The following is a 20,755-nucleotide window of genomic DNA, read 5'->3' on the forward strand; positions in this document are numbered from 1 at the left end:
CAGGAGAGGTGACCACACTACAAACTCTGGACCGTGAGCGGCAGAACAGCTACCAGCTTCTGGTGCAGGTTCAGGATGCAGGGAGCCCACCCCGCAGCACCACAGGCACTGTGCACATCGCAGTGCTTGACCTCAATGACAACAGCCCTACCTTCCTGCAGGCCTCAGGGGCTGCTGGTGGAGGCCTCCCCATACAGGTATGTGAAGCTGCAGGGCCCTGCCTTGAAGAAGTAAGAGTATGTGGGTGTCCACTTATAACTCTAGACAGAGGTAAAAGAAACTGCATCTTGGAACAGGTGTGAGAGTAGAAAGGGGCCTTTGTCTGCACAAAGGTTAGGGGAATATATCCTGGGTTGTCTCAAGAACAGAGGGAGACAACTGTAGATGAGTTGTGTGTTCCCACAGGTACCAGATGGTGTGCCTCCAGGAACATTGGTGACAACCCTGCAGGCCAAGGATCCAGATGAGGGGGAGAATGGAACCATCCTGTACATGCTAACTGGTATATGGGGAGTGGAGAGAAGGGAGTTGGTGGTGGATGGCCTGTCCTCATGATACGCCCAGCTCTGAAATGGAAGCCCTCACCCTTGCTCTGCCCATCCCCAGGTCCTGGCTCAGAGCTCTTCTCCCTGCACCCTCACTCAGGAGAGCTGCTCACGGCAGCACCCCTGATCCGAGCAGAGCGGCCACACTACGTGCTCACATTGAGCGCTCATGACCAAGGCAGCCCCCCTCGGAGCTCCAGCCTCCAGCTGCTAGTGCAGGTATGGCTGCCCTTCCTCCAATCTATCCAAGTCTCCTTGGCCACCAACGTGGGCACCCCCTCCCAGAGTGCCATCTTCCTAAGCCCTTGTGCCCTCTCCTCTAGACGGCTACTCTGACCACCCCTCCTAATGCTCAGCAGTCCAGCCCAGATTCCCTTTTACTTGGGTCGCCCTGATTCCGTCCTCCTTCCCGGGTCCATAACAGGTGCTTCCCTCCACTCGCTCGGCTGAGCCTGCACCGGAACCCTCAGAGCCAGACCCGGTGGCGCCTGTGCCTGTCGTGCTGACCGTGACAGCAGCCGAGGGGCTCCTGCCCGGCTCCCTGTTGGGCTCTGTGGCACTGCTGGAGCAGGCGGGGGTGGGCGCCCTTACCTACACACTGGTGGGCGGCGCCGACCCAGAGGGCACCTTTGCGCTGGACGCGGCCTCTGGGCGCTTGTACCTGGCGCGGCCCCTGGACTTCGAGGCGGGTCCGGCTTGGCGCGCGCTCACGGTGCGCGCCGAGGGGCCGGGAGGCGCGGGCGCGCGGCTGCTGAGAGTGCAGGTGCGCGTGCAGGACGAGAACGAGCACGCGCCGGCCTTCGCGCGCGACCCGCTGGCGTTGGCGCTCCCAGAGAACCCGGAGCCGGGCGCGACCTTGTACACTTTCCGCGCGTCTGACGCCGACGGCCCCGGCCCCAACAGCGATGTGCGCTACCGCCTGCTGCGCCAAGAGCCGCCTGTGCCCGCGCTTCGCCTGGACGCGCGCACCGGAGCGCTCAGCGCCCCGCGAGGCCTGGATCGGGAGACCACTCCCGCTCTGCTGCTGCTCGTGGAAGCCACTGACCGGCCCGCCAACGCCAGCCGCCGCCGCACAGCACGCGTTTCCGCGCGCGTCTTTGTCACGGATGAGAATGACAATGCTCCAGTCTTTGCCTCGCCCTCACGTGTGCGCCTCCCTGAGGATCACCCGCCCGGGCCCACGGCGCTGCACGTGGTAGCCCGGGACCCCGACCTGGGCGAGGCCGCACGGGTGTCCTATCGCCTGGCAGCTGGCGCGGACGGCTGTTTCCGGCTACACCCCAGCACCGGTGAGTTGGACCGCTGGGAGGGATGGGAACGAGGAGGATGCTAATGCAGAGCGAGTGTTTTCTTCCAACCTGCCCACCGCTTACCTAGGAGCGCTGTCCGTGGTGCGGTCTCTGGACCGCGAACAGCGAGCTGAGTACGTGCTGACTGTGGTGGCCTCTGACCACGGCTCCCCACCGCGCTCGGCCACGCAGCTTCTGACTGTCAGTGTCGCCGACGTCAACGACGAGGCACCCGCTTTCCAACAGCAGGAGTACAGCGTCCTCTTGCGGGAGAACAGCCCGCCTGGAACGTCTCTGCTCACTCTGCAGGCAACCGACCCCGATCTGGGTAAGCGTGAGGGGATAAGTTGGAAGAGGGAGGGACTGGGTCAAGAAAGGGTATATTCACCCTGTGATCTTACCCCACGCTGGCTCTCCTCAGGGGCCAATGGGCAAGTGACTTATGGAGGCATCTCTGGCGAAAACTTCTCCCTGGATCCAGACACCGGGGTCCTTACCACTCTTCGGGCTCTGGATCGGGAGGAGCAGGAGGAGATCAACTTGACAGGTATACACTGACAGGCTCCCCAAAGCCTGAGGTGGCATAAACACCACTGTTACATGGGCAGGACCCCCAAAGTATCTTCAAGAAACTTCTACTCTTACAGCACAGCTTGTATTTTTAATCCTTTGGGGGAGTTTGTCAGAGTACAAGGTGAACTGACTTCTAGGCTGTAACCACTGTGATTATACTCTCAAACACATAATGTCACAGCTGTGCCTTCTAGGATTCCCTCAGATTACACTGTAGGCATTTAACAGAGGTGCATATGGAGAAGGCAATGACAACCCACTCCAGTACTCTTGCCTGGAAAATCCCATGGGCAGAGGAGCCTGGTAGGCTGCAGTCCATGGGGTCACGAAGAGTCAGACATGACTGAGCGACTCCACTTTCAGTTTTCACTTTCATGCATTGGAGAAGTAAACGGCAACCCACTCCAGTGTTCTTGCCTGGGGAATCCCAGGGATGGAGGAGCCTGGTGGGCTGCCGTCTGTGGGGTCGCACAGAGTCGAACATGACTGAAGTGACTTAGCAGCAGCAGCAGCAGCAGCATATGGATACTGAGTACCAAAGAGGTTAGCTCAGGCTAACACAGCTTGGAAGTGGCAGAGCTGGGACTTGAACCCAGATCTCTTGTTATCTCATTTAGTGCCTTTCCTGTTACACCACCACATATATGTATGCATGCCTGAGTGCTTGTGGGGTGTGAAAAGGTAGACATATTCTGATTTTTGTGTGCACCTGGTGAACACATGTGGTGTGGATTCCTCCATGGGAGCAGGATAAATCTCATTGACTTTGCTTCCCAACAGTATATGCCCGGGACGGGGGCTCGCCTCCACTGTTGACCCACGTCACAGTGCGAGTGGCTGTGGAGGATGAGAATGACCATGCCCCAGCCTTTGGGAGTGCCCATCTCTCCCTGGAGGTGCCCGAGGGCCAGGACCCCCAGACCCTTACCACGCTGCGGGCCTCTGACCCGGATGTGGGAGCCAACGGGCAGCTGCAGTACCGCATCCTGGGTGAGAACCTTCCCGTACCTACTTGCCCAGGGCTACTTCTTGTTGGCCTGTGTCCCAGACCCAGTGTGCCTGGATCCCCTTTTCCTTCCCTTTATGTTTCTGGGTCTCCAAGAATCTCTTTCTATGCCCCTCCAGTATTTGATCTCCCTCTTTGTCTCTTTTTATCCTCCTGTATCTTTTTTTTCTTGATTGTCTCTCCCTGTAGAGTAGTTGTTCTCAACCCTTTTCATCTCAGGAACCTTAACATTATTTTTTTTAACTTTTTATTTTATATTGGAGTACAGTTGATTAACTATAACAGTTGTGATAGTTTCAGGTGTACAGCAAAGTGATTCAGTTATCATAAACATGTAATCTATTCTTTTTCAAATTCTTTTCCCATTTAGGTTATTACGTAATGTTGAGTAGAGTTCCTTGTGCTATACAGTTGGTCCTTGTTGGTTATCCATTTTAAATACAGTAGCATGTACATGTCAATTGCAAACTCCCTAACTATCCCTTCTTCCCACCCTTCCCCTTTAAGGTCTCTAAGTCTGTGAGTCTGTTTCTGTTTTATAAATAAATAAATTTGTATCATTTCTTTTTAGATTCCACATATAAGTGATATATATTTCTCTTCCCTGTCTGACTTTCTTCACTCAGTATGACAACCTCTGGATCCATCCATGTTGCTGCAAATGGTGTTATTTCATTTTTAATGACTGAATAATATTCTATTGTATATATGTACCACATCTTCTTTACCCATTCATCTGTGGATGGAAATTTAGGTTGCTTCCATGTTTTGGCTACTGTAAACAGTGCTGCAGTGAACACTGAGGGATGCATGTATCCTTTTGGACTATATTTTTCTCCAGATATTTTCCCAGGAATAGGATTGAAGGATCATATGGTATCTCTAGTTTTTAAAGGAACCTCAATACTGTTCTCCATAGTGGCTGTACCAGTTTACATTCCCACCAACAGTTTAGGATGGAGGAACCCTTATATCTTAATTTTTAAGAACTGTAAAGAACTTTGGCTTATATGATATCAGCATTTATTGATGTAATAAAATATGATATAATAATTGAACATATAAAATATATAATAAACACATACCATTATTTACCACACTTGATATTAAAACTGAGAACACTTTTAAATATCATTGTAAAACAAGCCAATGAAACATACCACTTGCTGTATTTCTGCATAGGCCCAAGGAGATTTACTGTCCATTTTGTTGGACAATAATGAGGTTGCAAAGATTAAACAGGTATGATTGAACACAAGCTAACAAAAGCTGAGTGAATCTATTGAAGACACATATATGCTTTAAACTTTTTCCCTAGAATATTCTTGAAATCACAACATTACATAAGCACACATTCCATTAACCATCCAAGTTATGACATCATCACATGTCATGCAGCATCTGGACTCCGCTCTGCATTTGTGAGTTGATGAGAATGGAAAAGTCATATAATGTCTTAGTATTGCTATGAAAATAGTTCTGATCTTATGTACTCCCAAAAGGGTCTCAGGGGGATTCTTGGGGCCCCCAGACCACACTTTGAGAAAAACTACTTTATAGTCTCTTTCTTTACCTTCTGTGTTTCTCTTTGTTTCTCTGCCTTTATTCCACTTTCCCTCTCCTGCCCTTCTCCCTCTCTCTCTCCCTCTCTCTCCCTTTCTTCTCGGTTGCCTGTAAATCACCCTCTCTCCCATGGGCTGACACATGTATGTTTCTGTGTGCATGCCCTTCTCTGCAGATGGGGACCCCTCAGGAGCCTTTGTCCTGGACCTAGCTTCTGGGGAGTTTGGCACCATGAGGCCACTAGACCGGGAGGTGGAGCCAGCATTCCAGCTGCAGATAGAAGCCCGGGATGGAGGCCAGCCAGCTCTCAGCGCTACGCTTCTTGTGACAGTGACAGTGCTAGATGCCAATGACCATGCCCCAGCCTTCCCTGTGCCCTCCTACTCTGTGGAGGTGCCTGAGGACGCACCTGCAGGGACCCTGCTGCTGCAGCTGCAGGCTCATGATCCTGATGCTGGGGCCAATGGTCGTGTGACCTACTACCTGGGTACAGGTGCAGCAGGAGCCTTCCTGCTAGAGCCCAGCTCTGGGGAATTGCGCACAGCCACCACCCTTGACAGAGAGCAGTGTCCCAGCTATGCCTTTACAGTGAATGCAGTGGACAGTGCAGCTGCTGGGCCCCTAAGCACCACAGTGCCCGTCACCATCACAGTGCGTGATGTCAATGACCACGCGCCCACCTTCCCCACCAGTCCCCTGAGGCTGCGCCTGCCCCGCCCAGGCCCTGTCTTCAGCACTCCAATTCTGCCTCTGGCCACTCTGCGAGCTGAAGACCGTGACGCTGGTGCCAATGCCTCCATCCTGTACCGGCTGGCAGGCACACCACCTCCTGGCACCACCGTGGACTCTTACACTGGTGAAATCCGTGTGTCCCGCTCCCCTGTATCTCTGAGCCCCCGAGATCGTGTCCTCTTCATTGTGGCAACTGACCTTGGCCGTCCAGCTCGCTCTGCCACTGGTGTGGTCATTATTGGGCTGCAAGGGGAGTCTGAGCATGGACCCCGCTTCTCCCGAGCCAGTAGTGAAGCCATGCTCCGTGAGAATGCACCCCCAGGTGAGTCCCTAACCATGTCTCCCAGCTTTGTATCTCTGGATGGGCTGGGGTTGCTCAGTGAAAATGTTCCCCAAACTCCCTCAGTCTAGTGCTCACACTTCAACCAATGCCCTCCTTTCTTTAGGGACTCCCGTTGTCTCCCCCAAGGCTATCCATGCAGGGGGCTCAAGTGGACCCATCACATACAGCATTCTCAGTGGGAATGAGAAAGGGACATTCTCCATCCAGCCTAGTACAGGTAAGGGAAGGAGCAAGGGGCTCTGGGGGACAGGTTCCTGGAGGAGCTCCTTTTTGGGCCCCAGGAGACTCCGGTTGAGGAGGGGCTGCCCTGCAGTGGTAGGCCTCAGAGACGGAGGCACTCGGGCAAGCAAGAGGTCTGTCAGTGATCCATTCTGCCTTCCCCTAGGAGCCATCACAGTCCGCTCAGCAGAGGGGCTGGATTTTGAGGCAAACCCACGGCTGCGACTGGTGCTGCAGGCAGAGAGTGGAGGAGCCTATGCCTTCTCTGTGCTGACCCTAACCCTGCAAGATGCCAATGACAACGCGCCCCGCTTCCTGCAGCCCCACTACGTGGCCTTCCTTCCAGAGTCCAGGCCCTTGGAGGGACCCCTGCTACAGGTGTGGAGTGTGATAGGAAGATGGGGGCAGGGCTGGGCAGACTTTGTCTGCCACCAGCCCAGTGCCAGCAGCCTCCTGTTCCCGCCAGGTGGAAGCAGATGACCTGGACCAAGGCCCCAGTGGACAGATCTCCTACAGTCTGGCCGCATCCCAGCCAGCCCGGGGATTGTTCCATGTAGACCCAGCCACGGGCACTATCACCACCACAGCTATCCTGGACCGCGAGATCTGGGCCGAAACACGGTGAAGCTTGGCTCTGTAGACTCTAAGACTCTTTCCTGGGTCCATGCAATTTCGAGTCCTGCATTAAATCCCCTTCAATCCCTAGGCCACATCCTGAGTTCCCCGCTTCCACCCCTGCCACCTGTCCTGAGCCCTCCTGTCCCTGCCCAGGGTTCTCGCTTATCCCAGGCCCCACCCCCTGATTGTGCTCTGTGTTCAGGCTGGTGCTGATGGCCACAGACAGAGGAAGCCCAGCCCTGGTGGGCTCAGCTACCCTGACGGTGATGGTCATCGACACCAATGACAATCGCCCCACCATCCCCCAGCCCTGGGAGCTCCGAGTGTCAGAAGGTGAGGACTGGGTCAAGTGAGAGGTATAAAGGGTGGTAGGGAAGCATTATTGCCCACCATGGGGCTCCAGGACTGTATGTGACTATAATAAACACACTCGTGCCATGTACTGCAGATGCACTGCTGGGCTCGGAGATCGCACAGGTAACGGGGAATGATGTGGACTCAGGACCAGTGCTGTGGTATGTTCTGAGCCCTTCTGGGCCCCAGGATCCCTTCAGTGTCGGCCGCTATGGAGGCCGCCTCTCCCTCACGGGCCCCTTGGATTTTGAGCAGCGCGACCGCTACCACCTGCAGCTCCTGGCACACGACGGGCCTCACGAGGGCCGGGCCAACCTCACGGTGTTCGTGGAGGATGTCAATGACAACTCCCCTGCCTTCTCACAGACTCTCTACCAGGTGCCAGTGCCCCCCCACCACCACCCCCGGGCCCAGGGCTGCTCATGATGGAGGGAAGTGACAACGCTAGAAGGAGCTGTGGTGGGCTGTATGTTGGAACTGACTTGGGGACAGAGCTTGGGGGGGTATAAAGGTCCCATCTCAAACCAGCCTTCTAAGTCCTAAGAACTGTGTCCAGGTTCTGCATTCAGGGCCCAGAAATGGGGGAAGGGGGACAATTCGAATATTAAGGGGTATAAGGGCTCCAAGCTGGAACCGGTGCCACGCAGAACTCATGGGACCAAGCTGCAGAACGCAGGCTGAGTGAGCAGCAAGGCAGCTGAGAGGCTCAGCCGTAAACCTTTGTCTTATACCTCAGGTGATGCTGCTCGAGCACACACCCCCGGGCAGTGCCATTCTCTCCGTCTCGGCCACTGACCGGGACTCGGGCGCCAACGGTCACGTCTCCTACCACCTGGCTTCCTCTGCTGAGGGCTTCAGCATTGACCCCAACAACGGTGTGTCCTTCCTGGCATCTACCCCTTATCTTTGACTGTGCTGGGGCATATTTTGACCTCATCCCTAGAATTTCTTGCCTGAACTCCTAACTCCTAGATCTCTGACCTAGGGAGGACATTTCCCTGCTTTTGTATCTTTTCTTTAAAATTAATTAATTTATTTGTTTTTGGCCATGCTGCATCTTCATTGTTGCTTGCAGGCTTTTGTGTAGAGACAGTGGGCAGGGGCTACTTTTCATTGCAGTGCATGGGCTTCTCAATGTGGTGGCTTCTTTCATTGTGGAGCATGGGCTCCAGGCACACAGGCTTCAGTACTTGCATCATGCAGGATCAGTAGCTGTGGTGCACAGGCTCTGGTTGCCCGCGGCATGTGGGATCTTCTTGGACAAAAAATCAAACCCTTCCATGTCCCCTGCATTGGCAGGTGGATTCTTTTCCACTGGGCCACCAGGGAAGTCCCCCTTCGTCTCAGTTTTAAGCACTGTCCAGACTGCATGTCTAGAAGCCATTCCCTGAATCCTGGAGCCCCTTCCATAATCTCCCAGCACACAGGCCATTCCCTGGAATCTGACTTCCAAGGCTAACTCCCCATCCCCGGAGGGTCATTTTGCTCACCCACAGTCTCTACTGATGGCATATTTCTCTTCATTCCGTTTTCATCTCAGGGACCCTATTCACAACAGTGGGGACAGTGGCCTTGGGCCATGAAGGGCCAGGCATGGTGGACGTGGTGCTGGAAGCCCGAGACCACGGAGTGCCGGTTCGGGCCGCCCGAGCCACAGTGCACGTGCAGCTGCAGGATCAGAATGACCATGCCCCGAGCTTCACGCTGCCACACTACCGCGTGGCTGTGACTGAGGATCTGCCGCCCGGCTCCACCCTGCTCACCCTGGAGGCCACAGATGCCGACGGGAGCCGCAGCCATGCCGCCGTGGACTACAGCATTGTCAGTGGCAACCGGGGCCGAGTCTTTCAGCTGGAACCCCGGCTGGCGGAGGCTGGGGAGAGTGATGGACTAGGCCCCCGGGCCCTGGGCTGCCTGGTGTTGCTTGAGCCTCTAGACTTTGAAAGCCTAACCCAGTACAACCTAACTGTGGCAGCAACTGACCGGGGGCAGCCACCTCGAAGTTCGGCTGTGCCAGTCACCGTCAGCGTGCTGGATGTCAACGACAACCCACCTGTCTTCACCCGAGCAGCCTACCGTGTGGCGGTGCCTGAGGACACGCCTGTGGGAGCCGAGCTGCTGCACGTGGAGGCCTCCGACGCTGATCCAGGCCCCCATGGCCTTGTACGCTTCACCCTCAGCTCAGGCGACCCTCTGGGGCTCTTTGAGCTGGATGAGAGCTCCGGGGACTTGCGACTGGCCCGCCCGTTGGACTGTGAGACCCAAGCTCGACATCAGCTTGTAGTGCAGGCTGCCGACCCTGCCGGGGCACACTTTGCTCTGGCACCAGTGACCATTGAGGTCCAGGACGTGAATGACCATGGCCCCGCCTTCCCTCTGAGCTTGCTCAGCACCAGCCTGGCTGAGAACCAGCCTCCAGGCACTCTTGTTACCACCCTGCATGCAATTGATGGGGATGCTGGGGCTTTCGGAAGGCTCCACTACAGCCTGCTGGAGGCTGGGCCGGGGCCCGAGGGCCGCGAGGCGTTTGCGCTCAACAGCTCAACTGGGGAGTTGCGGGCACGAGTGGCCTTTGACTACGAGCACACTGGCAGCTTCCAGCTGCTGGTGGGCGCTACAGATGCCGGGAACCTGTCCGCCTCAGTCACTGTGTCAGTGCTGGTGACCGGTGAGGATGAGTATGACCCAGTGTTCCTGGCTCCAGCTTTCCACTTTCAGGTGCCAGAAGGTGCACGGCGTGGCCACAGCCTGGGTCACGTGCAGGCCACAGACGAGGATGGAGGTGCTGACGGCCTGGTGCTGTACTCGCTGGCCGCCTCGTCCCCCTATTTTGGTATCAACCAGACTACAGGTGCCCTGTACCTGCGGGTGGACAGCCGGGCACCAGGCAGTGGAACAGGCACCTCCGGGGGTGGGGGCCGGACCCGACGTGAGGCGCCACGGGAGCTGAGGCTGGAGGTGGTGGCAAGGGGGCCTCTGCCCGGTTCTCGGAGTGCCACCGTGCCTGTGACTGTGGACATCACCCACACTGCGCTGGGCCTGGCACCTGACCTCAACCTGCTCTTGGTGGGAGCCGTGGCAGCCTCTCTGGGAGTCGTGGTGGTGCTTGCCCTGGCAGCCCTTGTCCTGGGACTGGTGCGGGCCCGGAGCCGCAAAGCTGAGGCGGCGCCTGGCCCGATGTCCCAGGCGGCACCCCTGGCCAGTGGCTCACTGCAGAAGCTGGGCCGAGAGCCACCCAGCCCGCCGCCCTCAGAGCACCTGTATCACCAGACCCTCCCCAGCTATGGTGGGCCTGGAGCTGGAGGACCCTACCCCCGCGGTGGCTCCCTGGACCCTTCACACTCAAGCGGCCGAGGCTCAGCAGAGGCTGCGGAAGATGACGAGATCCGCATGATCAACGAGTTCCCCCGCGTGGCCAGTGTGGCCTCCTCCCTGGCTGCCCGCGGCCCTGACTCCGGCATCCAGCAGGATGCAGACGGACTGAGTGACACCTCCTGTGAGCCACCTGCCCCTGACACCTGGTATAAGGGCCGTAAGGCAGGGCTGCTGCTGCCGGGTGCAGGAGCCACTCTGTACAGAGAAGACGGCCCCCCAGCCACTGCCACCACCTTCCTGGGGGGCTGTGGCCTAAGCCCCGCGCCCACCGGGGACTACGGCTTTCCAGCAGATGGCAAGCCCTGTGTGGCGGGAGCGCTGACGGCCATCGTGGCCGGTGAGGAGGAGCTCCGTGGCAGCTACAACTGGGACTACCTGCTGAGCTGGTGCCCTCAGTTCCAGCCGCTGGCCAGTGTCTTCACAGAGATTGCCCGGCTCAAGGATGAAGCTCGGCCGTGTCCCCCGGCGCCCCGTATTGACCCACCGCCCCTCATCACTGCCGTGGCCCACCCAGGAGCCAAGTCTGTGCCCCCCAAACCAGCCAGCACGGCCGCAACCCGGGCCGTCTTCCCACCAGCCTCTCACCGCTCCCCCATCAGCCACGAAGGTTCCCTATCCTCGGCGGCCATGTCTCCCAGCTTCTCACCTTCACTATCTCCTCTGGCCGCTCGCTCACCCGTCGTCTCACCGTTTGGGGTGGCCCAGCGCCCTTCAGCCTCAGCTCTGAGCGCAGAGTCTGGCCTGGAGCCACCGGACGACACCGAGCTCCATATCTAGGTGTGGCCCGGACCGGGCCCCGACCTGGGATGCACACAGTGTCCCCAATGCAGGCCCCATCTGAGCCTGCCCGGGCAGCCTTGGACCATGATTGGCCACGGGGGAGGCCAGCTCCCCACCCCAGAGTCCTCCAGTAGGGGCAGGTCTCACGTCTTGCTCCAGCACTGGCAGAGCCCCAGTACCGCGAGGCCCGGTTGGGCGCTGACCTATGGCCAGGTCCGACGCAGGGAGAGAGATGAGGAAGGAGGCAGCAGCCCCGGGGTTCCCCTCAGTGAGGGCTTCTTGCCCTGTGCCAGCACCCTGAGATGGAGCTGAGACTTTATTTATTGGGGGGTAGGGGAGTGGGGCCAGCCCCTGCAACTTTGTTCAGGCCCAGCTCCTTTGGGTTCCACTGACACCCCTGCCCCTGCCCAGAATCAAGTGCCAATTCTCACTCTGGAGCCTTAATAAACTGCAGTTTGTATCCAGTGTCCGGATCTGTTCTCTGGGCCCATAGGGACGGGGCAGTGATGGAAAGGCTCCTGACACCCTGTAGACACCTCAGGAGGCACAGAGTGGGATGGACATAGGGGTTTCTAGGGTGGGGGTGAGTGGGGATGGCACTGGAAACCAGAGCCTAGCCTGAGGCTGTCACATCTCTCTGAAGTCAACCTTTCCCTCTAACATGGGCAAGAGGCCAGACGAAGGCAGACAGCAGGAGCTTGCTTGTGGCAGCAATCCAGAGAGGAATTGGCTGGCTGGGGAGACCTTGGAGATGACCAGCTCTAGGCTTGAGGGTCTTCAAAGAGGTGGGGTTGGATCCAAGAGTAGCCAAGTGGTTTGTTTGTTTTTTGTGGGGTCATTACATATAATATATTCATATATAATAACAGCTCACATTTGTTGAGCTTCTGCCATGTGAGGCTCTCCGAGGGGTTTGCTTGCTTTATCTCTGTAAATTTTCAGTGCAATCTGCTGAGGCAGAGCAGTTTTAACCTAACAGTCTCCATATTCTACATGAAGAAACCAAGGCTCCGAGAAGCTGTGACTTTCCTGATATCATACTTCTTGTAAGGACCCGGATCTCTGGGTCTATGGGCCTCCAGAGCCCCTTTCTTAAGCACCGCCTACACTGTGGTGAGTCCTGGGCTCACCCAGTGTTTGACAGTCCACAGAGGGAGCATCTGAGTGGCCGCCCCACCCCTTCTCCAGCATTCAGGACCACCCATTTGAGGGCGGGGCCAGCACGTCACTAGTTCCTAGGCAGAGGTGGTGGTGGAGGACTACAGGGTTCATGTGATCTGTCACATGACAGCCGACAAGCCGAAAGGCAGAATGGGACCCCGATCCGGGTGAGAAACTGGGGGGCTCCGGGAGAAGGGAATCACGTTGGAGGGAGTTTATGTTGGAGGGTGGGAACAGCAACAGTCCAGCTCCTGCTGAAACCCATGTGCTGTCCCTGCAGCCTCCTAGGGCTCTTTGCCCTCTTTGTCGCTGGCAAATGCAGTTACAGCCCGGAGCCTGACCAGCAGAGGAGGTGAGTTGACTTAGCACTGACCGCCCCTTCCCCATGGCTTGTCCTGCATCTATTATCCTGGTTCTAGCCTCCCTCACTGGCTTACCAGCTCCTGGTACCCCCCACCATAGTTCCCAGGCTCAGTCTGATCATCCATCTCCTGTGATTCAAATCTGCTTCCGGAATCTTCCCCCAAATCTAGGTCTAGTACTGAACCTTCCCATCCCCACTTTAATAATGAAGTCTGTGTGACCCCTGACCCTGCAGGCTGCCCCCTGGCTGGGTGTCCCTGGGCCGTGCGGACCCTGAGGAAGAGCTGAGTCTTACGTTTGCCCTGAGACAGCAGAATGTGAAGAGACTGTCCGAGCTGGTGCAGGCTGTGTCGGATCCTGGCTCTCCTCGCTACGGTGCTTGACGGGACCAAGGGGCAGGATATGGGATGCAGTGGAGGGACACGGGGCTGGGCTGAGCATGGGACAGTGCAGGTCATGTCAAGGGCATTGTCTTGGGGCCTGCGGAGGGGGTGGTATAGGACAGATGAATGGCAGTGACCCTCACTGAAGAGTTTCTGAATAAAAAAGTGAATGGGAAGTAGACTGTCCAAAACTAATTCACATTCTTCCCTCCAAAACTTTCCACCTGTGTTCATCAGGCTAAAAAACTGAAAGTGGGTATGGTTAAGAGCACAGGCTTGGTGATCAAACCTGAATTTAAATTATGACTCTACTGCTTACCAGCTGCCAGACAAGTGGGGAAGTGGCATCCAGTACATGTAAATTTAGCTCACTACCTCAGATTTCACCTCCAACCCCTGCTAAATTCACTCTCATTTATTCCTCCACTCAAACCCTAAAGCTGTTAGTTCCAGCTCTGAAACAGTCCACTCTCTCATCGTTCCTTGTTGCCACCAACTCAGTTGATTACTCTCTCACATGGACTGCTGCCCAGCCCCCTCGATGGTCTGCCGTCTCCTCCCCTCCAGTCCACTCCCTTTAAACTTCACACTCTCTTCCAAGAGTTGGTGTTTCGCTCTAATGGTCAAGCTGGACCGTGTCCTTCCTCCAAGGGAGCCCCTTGTGGTGGGGAAGGAGTGGGAGTGGTAAGCATGTGAGGGGGCAATCTAAGGCTCACCCAGGAGGTGTGTGCATGATCCATGCAGAACGGTGACTCACCATCATGTTTAGCCTGAAATCAGTAAGTATCAAGATGTGAGCTAAATTAGATATCATCTTATAACTGGTCCTGAAAGTTTTGAAAACTTTTATTGGAAATAAACTTAAAATGAACTTTTTTTAAAATTCCACTGGCAGTCCAGTGGTTAGGACTCAGTGCTTTCACTGCTGTGGCCTGGATTCTATCACTGGTCAGGGAACTAAGATTCCACAAGCTGTGTGGCACACCCCCTGACCCCCAAAAGAACATTTTTAATCTATTAATCTCATTTGTTTTTCATGATCATGCGGTATTTGCAACCTACTCTCCTTTAGGATAAATCCATATTCCCCCAAGTTGAGCCTACACCTGTATGGCCTGCCTTTTTACTAGAAGCTTCCCACCCATCCCTCAAGCCCCTGCTCCAATTTCCCTAGGAAGTCCAAGTGTCTCCTGGTTGAAGTCCAAAAAGAGCAATTTGGAAAAGCAATGAACGAAGGCATTGCTTTTCTACTGAATCCCTGCAGGCAAGTACCTGACCCTAGAGGATGTGGCTGAACTGGTCCGGCCATCACCATTGACCCTCCACACGGTACAGAAATGGCTTTTGGCGGCTGGAGCCCGGAACTGCCACTCAGTGACCACACAGGACTTTCTGACTTGCTGGCTGAGTGTCCGGTGAGAGGGGATAATTGCCTCATAGAGGGTATTGATCACCCCATCAGGGAGATTTGTCTCCCTACCAGGGGGAGGGAGCCAAGAGTTTGCAGGTGCTGTGGGTGAAAATGTATGGGAAGATAACAACTAACTACTCGGTGATGCTCAGGCAGCCTCTTCTGCTCTGCTCCATGCTTTCTGACCTGTGTTTTCTGAACTCTGACCTCCAGACAGGCAGAGCTTTTGCTCTCTGGGGCTGAGTTTCATCACTATGTGGGAGGACCTGCAGAGACCCATGCTGTGAGGTCCCTACATCCCTACCGGCTCCCAAAGGCCTTGGCCCCGCATGTGGACTTTGGTAACACCCAGTGGGGCTGCTGGAGGTTGGAGGGGCAGAGCCAGGGATGGGAGAAGTTCAGGTGCCACAGTGGGTGCGAGTGGGGGTGGGATCACAGCGGTGAAATGAGGGTTGGAGTCTAAAAGATCTCTTCCTCAAGCCTGACTCCTCCCCACAGTGGGGGGGCTGCATCGTTTTCCCCCTACATCAACCCTGAGACAACACCCGGAGCCACAGGTGCCAGGGACTGTTGGCCTGCATCTGGGAGTGACCCCATCCGTGATCCGTAAGCGTTACAACTTGACGGCACAAGATGTGGGCTCTGGCACAACCAACAACAGTCAAGCCTGTGCTCAGGTGAGCCATGCAGGGAGCCTCAGCATCCTCGCAGCCTCCTCAAGGTGCCTAACCAGCCTGGTGATGACTCTCTGACTCTAACCCCTGGGCTCTCATCCTGTGATCTGGGACAGCATCCCCTGACCTGACCCTTGGGGCTGTGTCTTCTGACACATGAATCTCCTCTGACTCCCTCTGTAGTTCCTGGAGCAGTATTTCCACGATTCAGACCTGGCTGAGTTCATGCGCCTCTTCGGTGGGGACTTTGCACACCAGGCATCGGTAGCCCGTGTGGTTGGACAACAGGGCCGGGGCCGGGCCGGGATTGAGGCCAGCCTAGATGTGGAGTACCTCATGAGTGCTGGTGCCAACATCTCTACCTGGGTCTACAGTAGCCCTGGTACTGCCTAGGGGACTGATTGGTGGGGACAGAACTGGGGGGGAGTAGTGATCTTTGCACCCTCAAGGGAATTCCATGAGCTAGAAGGAGATCCTGACAACTTCCCAAATGATTGCCCTTGTGCCCCCTTCTCCAAAAAACATCCAGGCCGGCATGAGTCACAGGAGCCTTTCCTGCAGTGGCTTCTGCTGCTCAGTAATGAGTCAGCTCTGCCATACGTGCACACCGTGAGCTACGGCGATGACGAGGACTCCCTCAGCAGCACCTATATCCAGCGGGTCAACACTGAGCTCATGAAGGCGGCTGCTCGGGGTCTTACGCTGCTCTTTGCCTCAGGTGACCTCCTACTCTAAACTTAGACCCCACCACCACCCACGCCCCCTCGAGATGAGAACTTTGACCCCAGAGTAACTCCTGGACCTGATCTCTTAACTCATAATCTGAACTCAACATGGACCACTGACCTGACCTCAACTCTGACCTCTTGCAGTAATAACTAACACGTGAATTTCCTCTCTGACATCTGAACCCACATTCCAAGCTCTGACCAATGAAACTGAATGCTAAACCTGGTCTCTCTCCCAGGTGACAGTGGGGCCGGGTGTTGGTCTGTCTCTGGCAGACACCAGTTCCGTCCCAGCTTCCCTGCCTCCAGGTAAGCACCCAAGCCCACCATTTACTTGTGATCTCATGGTCTAGAACCTTTGCCTTGACCCCACCAGGTGCTCCTGTGGGTCAGCACTCAGTTGTACCTGCTCTGATCGTGATCATGCAGTATTTTCAGTCTCTGCTCTGATTCCTGCACCCCCTCTTCTTCCCGAAGGTCCCAGGCCCTGAATCTCCTGAGTAGGACAGAGATCCCAGTGTTCTGCTTCCTCGGTCCCCAGGCATTTTAGTGGGAGATTTGGTGGATGTTTTGTAGGGAGAAGTGTGCACAGTCACCTCAGACCATGCCTTGAGGGCCACAAACCTCTCAGTCTTCCCCATGTACATACTTCACCAGAGTGCTTTCCCAGTCCCTCCAGCAAGACCCAGGCCACAGTCACTCAGCCCTATGCATTCTGGAGTTGTCTTAGAAGTGCTACATTCTGAGTGCTGTCTTCTGCCCTCAGTCCCTATGTCACCACGGTGGGAGGCACATCCTTTCAGAACCCTTTCCGAGTCACAGATGAGGTCGTTGACTACATTAGTGGTGGCGGCTTCAGCAATGTGTTCCCACGGCCTTCGTACCAGGTACGTGTGTGTTTGTGTTGGTGGAGGAGAGATGGGTGGAATCCTCAGTTCAGCAGATGGTACTTACTCAACAGTGTCTTTCAGGAGGAAGCTGTAACCCGGTACCTGAGCTCCAGTCCCCACTTGCCACCATCCAGTTACTTCAATGCCAGTGGCCGCGCCTACCCAGACGTGGCTGCACTCTCTGATGGCTACTGGGTGGTCAGCAACCATGTGCCCATTCCATGGGTGTCTGGTACCTCGGTGAGAATCAGTCTGGCTCCAAACCTCCACCCAGGGAATATCCCTACCTTCCAACCCCAAGACCTTGCACCCAGAACCCCTGACTCCTCAGAGACCTCCTACCTATCCCTCCAAAAAAGTCCAACCACTCTGAATCCCTGAACTCTACTTGCACCCTCACCCTTGCAGGCCTCTACTCCAGTGTTTGGGGGACTCCTATCCCTGATAAATGAACACAGAATCCTCAGAGGCCTACCCCCTCTTGGTTTTCTCAACCCAAGGCTCTACCAGAAGCATGGGGCAGGACTCTTTGATGTGAGTATGGAAGGGAGGGTTGTGGCCACTTTCATATGAAATGACAACATTCATACTCGTAAGAGTATGTTGAGTGCTAAGATGAACTTGAGGGCAATTCTGATGGGGTGGGATAGCCTCTGGAATGTGAATACAGGGTAAGGGGCTATAGTCTGTTAATATCAGCAGGTCCAGATCTGATGCCCACCCTCTCCCTAGGTAACCCGTGGCTGCCATGAGTCCTGTCTAAATGAAGAGGTGGAGGGTCAAGGTTTCTGCTCTGGCCCTGGCTGGGATCCTGTGACAGGCTGGGGAACACCCAACTTCCCAGCTCTGCTGAAGACACTAATGAACCCTTGACCCTCTCCTGCTAGAAGGGTGGGCCTGTCCTCTGCCCCACAGCAGGTGGCTGGGTCCCTTATTCTGCAGTGTTGGAGGCCCTGCTGAACCCTCAACCATTGACTGCCACAAACAGCTTATCTCCCTAACCCAGAAATGCTGTGAGCTTGACTTGACTCCCAACCCTACCTGTTCCATCATACGCAGGTCCCCCAGCCCCTGCCCCAGGTTCCTCAACAGGTGCCATAACCAGCACTATTTGGGAGCATCCCCTGCATACAACCACTCCCACCCCCACCCCCCGGGGCCCCCTGCTCTGTTTCTTTTCAACCAGGCTTTTCCAATGTGTTTTCTACACTGTCTGTGTACACTATTTCACTGCATCCTCACTCCTCAATTCATTGCCATGAGACCTCTACTCTTACTGTTTCACTCTTTCCTTTTCCCTGAGAAATACTCCCAACCTTTGCTTTGTGAGCTCCCTGTCATAGAAGCCTACTGCCTCTTCTTTCTTAGCTTCCAGGGCTTAACTTCTTCTCTGACCACTCCCTCTTCCTCCTTCATTCCCTTTTCCCTCCTTCTCTTTCTCTGCTTCCTCATTAAACGTTGTTGTATTTTGTTGCTCTATCCTTTTGTAAAATTTTATAACTCTTGGTTTTTATTTTATCAAAGTATATGGGCACATTGTCAAATACTTCTTTAAGTCTTACTGCAAAAAAATATCCACCCCTTGTATATCTACCACCATTTCCTGCTACTTGAGGCAATCATTTCAACTGTTTCTGATGATTCTTTAGTGTGTGCTAAGTCGCTTCAGTCGTGTCCGACTCTTTGTGACCCCATGGGCTGTAGCCTGCCAGGCTCCTTTGTCTTTGGGGTTCTCCAGGCAAGAATTCTGGAGTGGGTTGCCAGGCCCTACTCCAGGGGATCTCCCTGACCCAGGGATGGAACCTGCATCTCTTAAATCTCCTGCATTGGCAGGCATGTTCTCCACCACTAGTTTATCTCTAAATAACATGCTTATATTGCTGTTTATTGATTTCCCCCTGCCCAGTTATAGCCATTACTGACTTCCTATTAGCTTGTGATCATTCTTCTGCCTTGTCCCAATCACTCAAAATCCCCACCACCCATTCTTTTGTCCTCCCAATACAATTCTATCTTTGTCTGAGCTGCATACAGGATTTGCATTACAACTGTGTAAATGCTAATCATACCTAATCCATGTAGTATCATTGCTCTATCCTTTGTCTTTTGCTCTTCTCACTTGACTCATTGTCCACTGGAACAAATCAATGACTGGCATCCACAGCCATCACCGTCTCACTAAATCAGACTTTCCATCCTACAGTGATTGATACCTCAAAAGCAAGATGTGTAATTCTCAACATTTCATCTCCCTTCTTCCCAATCCCAAACTGTTCTCTTTTGTTTCTTATTTATAAATGACACTATGCTTGACACTTCCAACTGAGCCAGAAGCCTAAAGTATCATCCAAGTTTCCCATTTCCTTCAACTCCTCCCATCATCACCTTGTCAACAAGTGACTACTATCTACTGACTCTATCTCTTAAATACATCTTTATCAACCCAAAAGTTCTTCCAATTATATTTCCAAAGTGTATCTTGAATTCATCTACTTCTCTCCAGCTCCACTGCTACTACATTAGCTGTGAGCCATATTCCCGCTCCTCTGAATTGAGGCCCTTGCAAGAAGTGTCCTTACATCCTGCCTTTCCCTAAACCATCTACCAGTTGTTTATTCACTAAGTTGTGTGTGACACTTTTGTGACCCCATGGACTGGGACTTCCCAGGCAAGAATACAGAGTGGATTGCCACTTCTTCTCCAGGGTTATTCCTGACTCAGGGATGGAACATGGGTATCTTGCATTGGCAGACATGTTCTTTAACACTGAGCCACAAGGGAAGCCGCAAAACCAACTACCAGAGTAAGATGCAAATCTCATGAGGTCATCTACTTAATTAAGAGCCTTCAAAGATTACTGGATATAGGTCAAGCTTTTTATCATCACTTACAAACCTATCTCCTTACTTGCTATTTGTTTCCGAGTAACAAATTGTTTATCCTTCCCTGTCTCCCTGCACCCGCCTCCATGCACTTTCATTCACTGTTGCTCAAGATATTCTTTGCCCTAACATTACCCCTGGCTCCCTGTGCCTGGTTGAGGTCCAGAATTCTTTCAAGACTCAGCTCACCTTCTCTTGTGAATCTTTTGGCTCCCTGAAGCTAGTTGATGTGGGTATGACAGGAAAATCTTAGATTCTTGGTTCTGATATACACTAGAGAGAACCTGGGGCAAGTAAGTTCAATTCTCTCAGACTTTTTCCTCATCTGTTAGGTGAGGATATTGATACCTGCCTCTAATATTCAGCAAATCATTAAGTGGAATAAACTTAATGGAATGCCTAACACACAGATGTAGGCAGCAACTATTAGTTCCCTTCCTCCCTTGCACTGCACACCTTGTGTCTACCTCCAGTATTTTAACTCCCATATATTGGTGAAATGGCCAGTTTAACTGTTTGCCTCCCTTTCCAAGACCACTAGTGCCTGGAGGACTAGAACCTTCTCCTACTTAACTCTGTATTTGCAGACCCTAGCTCAGGACTGACAAAAATAAATTTTTGCTGCGTTGAAAACCCCACTCTTTCACTAGCCGTGATTTTACATAAATTGTAAAAGACAGCCAGCCCTCTGTATCCTCGGGTTCTCCATTCACAGATTCACCTAACCATGAACTGAAGATTTTTTTTTTTTTTTAATTCCAATTATAAAAAACGAAACTTGAATTTACCATGCACCAGTAAACTATTTACATCGCATTTGGATATTATAAGCAATCTAGAGATGATTTAGAGTATACAATGCAAAT

General features: G+C 54.0%; 2 protein-coding genes across 2 annotated transcripts in view; both read left to right on the top strand.

Moving 5' to 3' along the window:
* Positions 1-11,857, top strand: part of DCHS1 (dachsous cadherin-related 1) — a 36,723-nt gene extending 24,866 nt beyond the window's left edge. The window contains exons 7-21 of the mRNA XM_086340382.1: positions 4-197; positions 406-502; positions 607-764; positions 970-1,834; positions 1,923-2,162; positions 2,256-2,381; positions 3,188-3,397; positions 5,152-6,030; positions 6,155-6,268; positions 6,437-6,648; positions 6,737-6,891; positions 7,091-7,221; positions 7,337-7,620; positions 7,979-8,117; positions 8,783-11,857. Coding sequence (XP_086196508.1) covers positions 4-197; positions 406-502; positions 607-764; positions 970-1,834; positions 1,923-2,162; positions 2,256-2,381; positions 3,188-3,397; positions 5,152-6,030; positions 6,155-6,268; positions 6,437-6,648; positions 6,737-6,891; positions 7,091-7,221; positions 7,337-7,620; positions 7,979-8,117; positions 8,783-11,394 — 6,416 coding nt within the window. The 3' untranslated portion in view covers positions 11,395-11,857. The remainder of the gene's footprint in view (positions 1-3; positions 198-405; positions 503-606; positions 765-969; positions 1,835-1,922; positions 2,163-2,255; positions 2,382-3,187; positions 3,398-5,151; positions 6,031-6,154; positions 6,269-6,436; positions 6,649-6,736; positions 6,892-7,090; positions 7,222-7,336; positions 7,621-7,978; positions 8,118-8,782) is intronic.
* An 819-nt stretch (positions 11,858-12,676) lies between these two features.
* TPP1 (tripeptidyl peptidase 1) lies at positions 12,677-20,527 on the top strand. Its single transcript, XM_086340383.1, has 13 exons — positions 12,677-12,725; positions 12,839-12,910; positions 13,157-13,296; positions 14,569-14,719; positions 14,929-15,056; positions 15,214-15,392; positions 15,573-15,771; positions 15,919-16,107; positions 16,357-16,426; positions 16,884-17,004; positions 17,089-17,247; positions 17,416-17,541; positions 17,740-20,527. The coding sequence occupies exons 1-13, from the start codon at positions 12,682-12,684 to the stop codon at positions 17,878-17,880; spliced, it is 1,719 nt and encodes a 572-aa protein (XP_086196509.1). The 5' UTR covers positions 12,677-12,681; the 3' UTR covers positions 17,881-20,527.
* Positions 20,528-20,755: the final 228 nt, after the last annotated feature.

This window comes from Bos grunniens, chromosome 15 (assembly GCF_055505025.1).
Source record: "Bos grunniens cultivar Pamir isolate PY7600 chromosome 15, Bosgru_T2T1.0, whole genome shotgun sequence".
Taxonomy (NCBI): domain Eukaryota; kingdom Metazoa; phylum Chordata; class Mammalia; order Artiodactyla; family Bovidae; genus Bos; species Bos grunniens.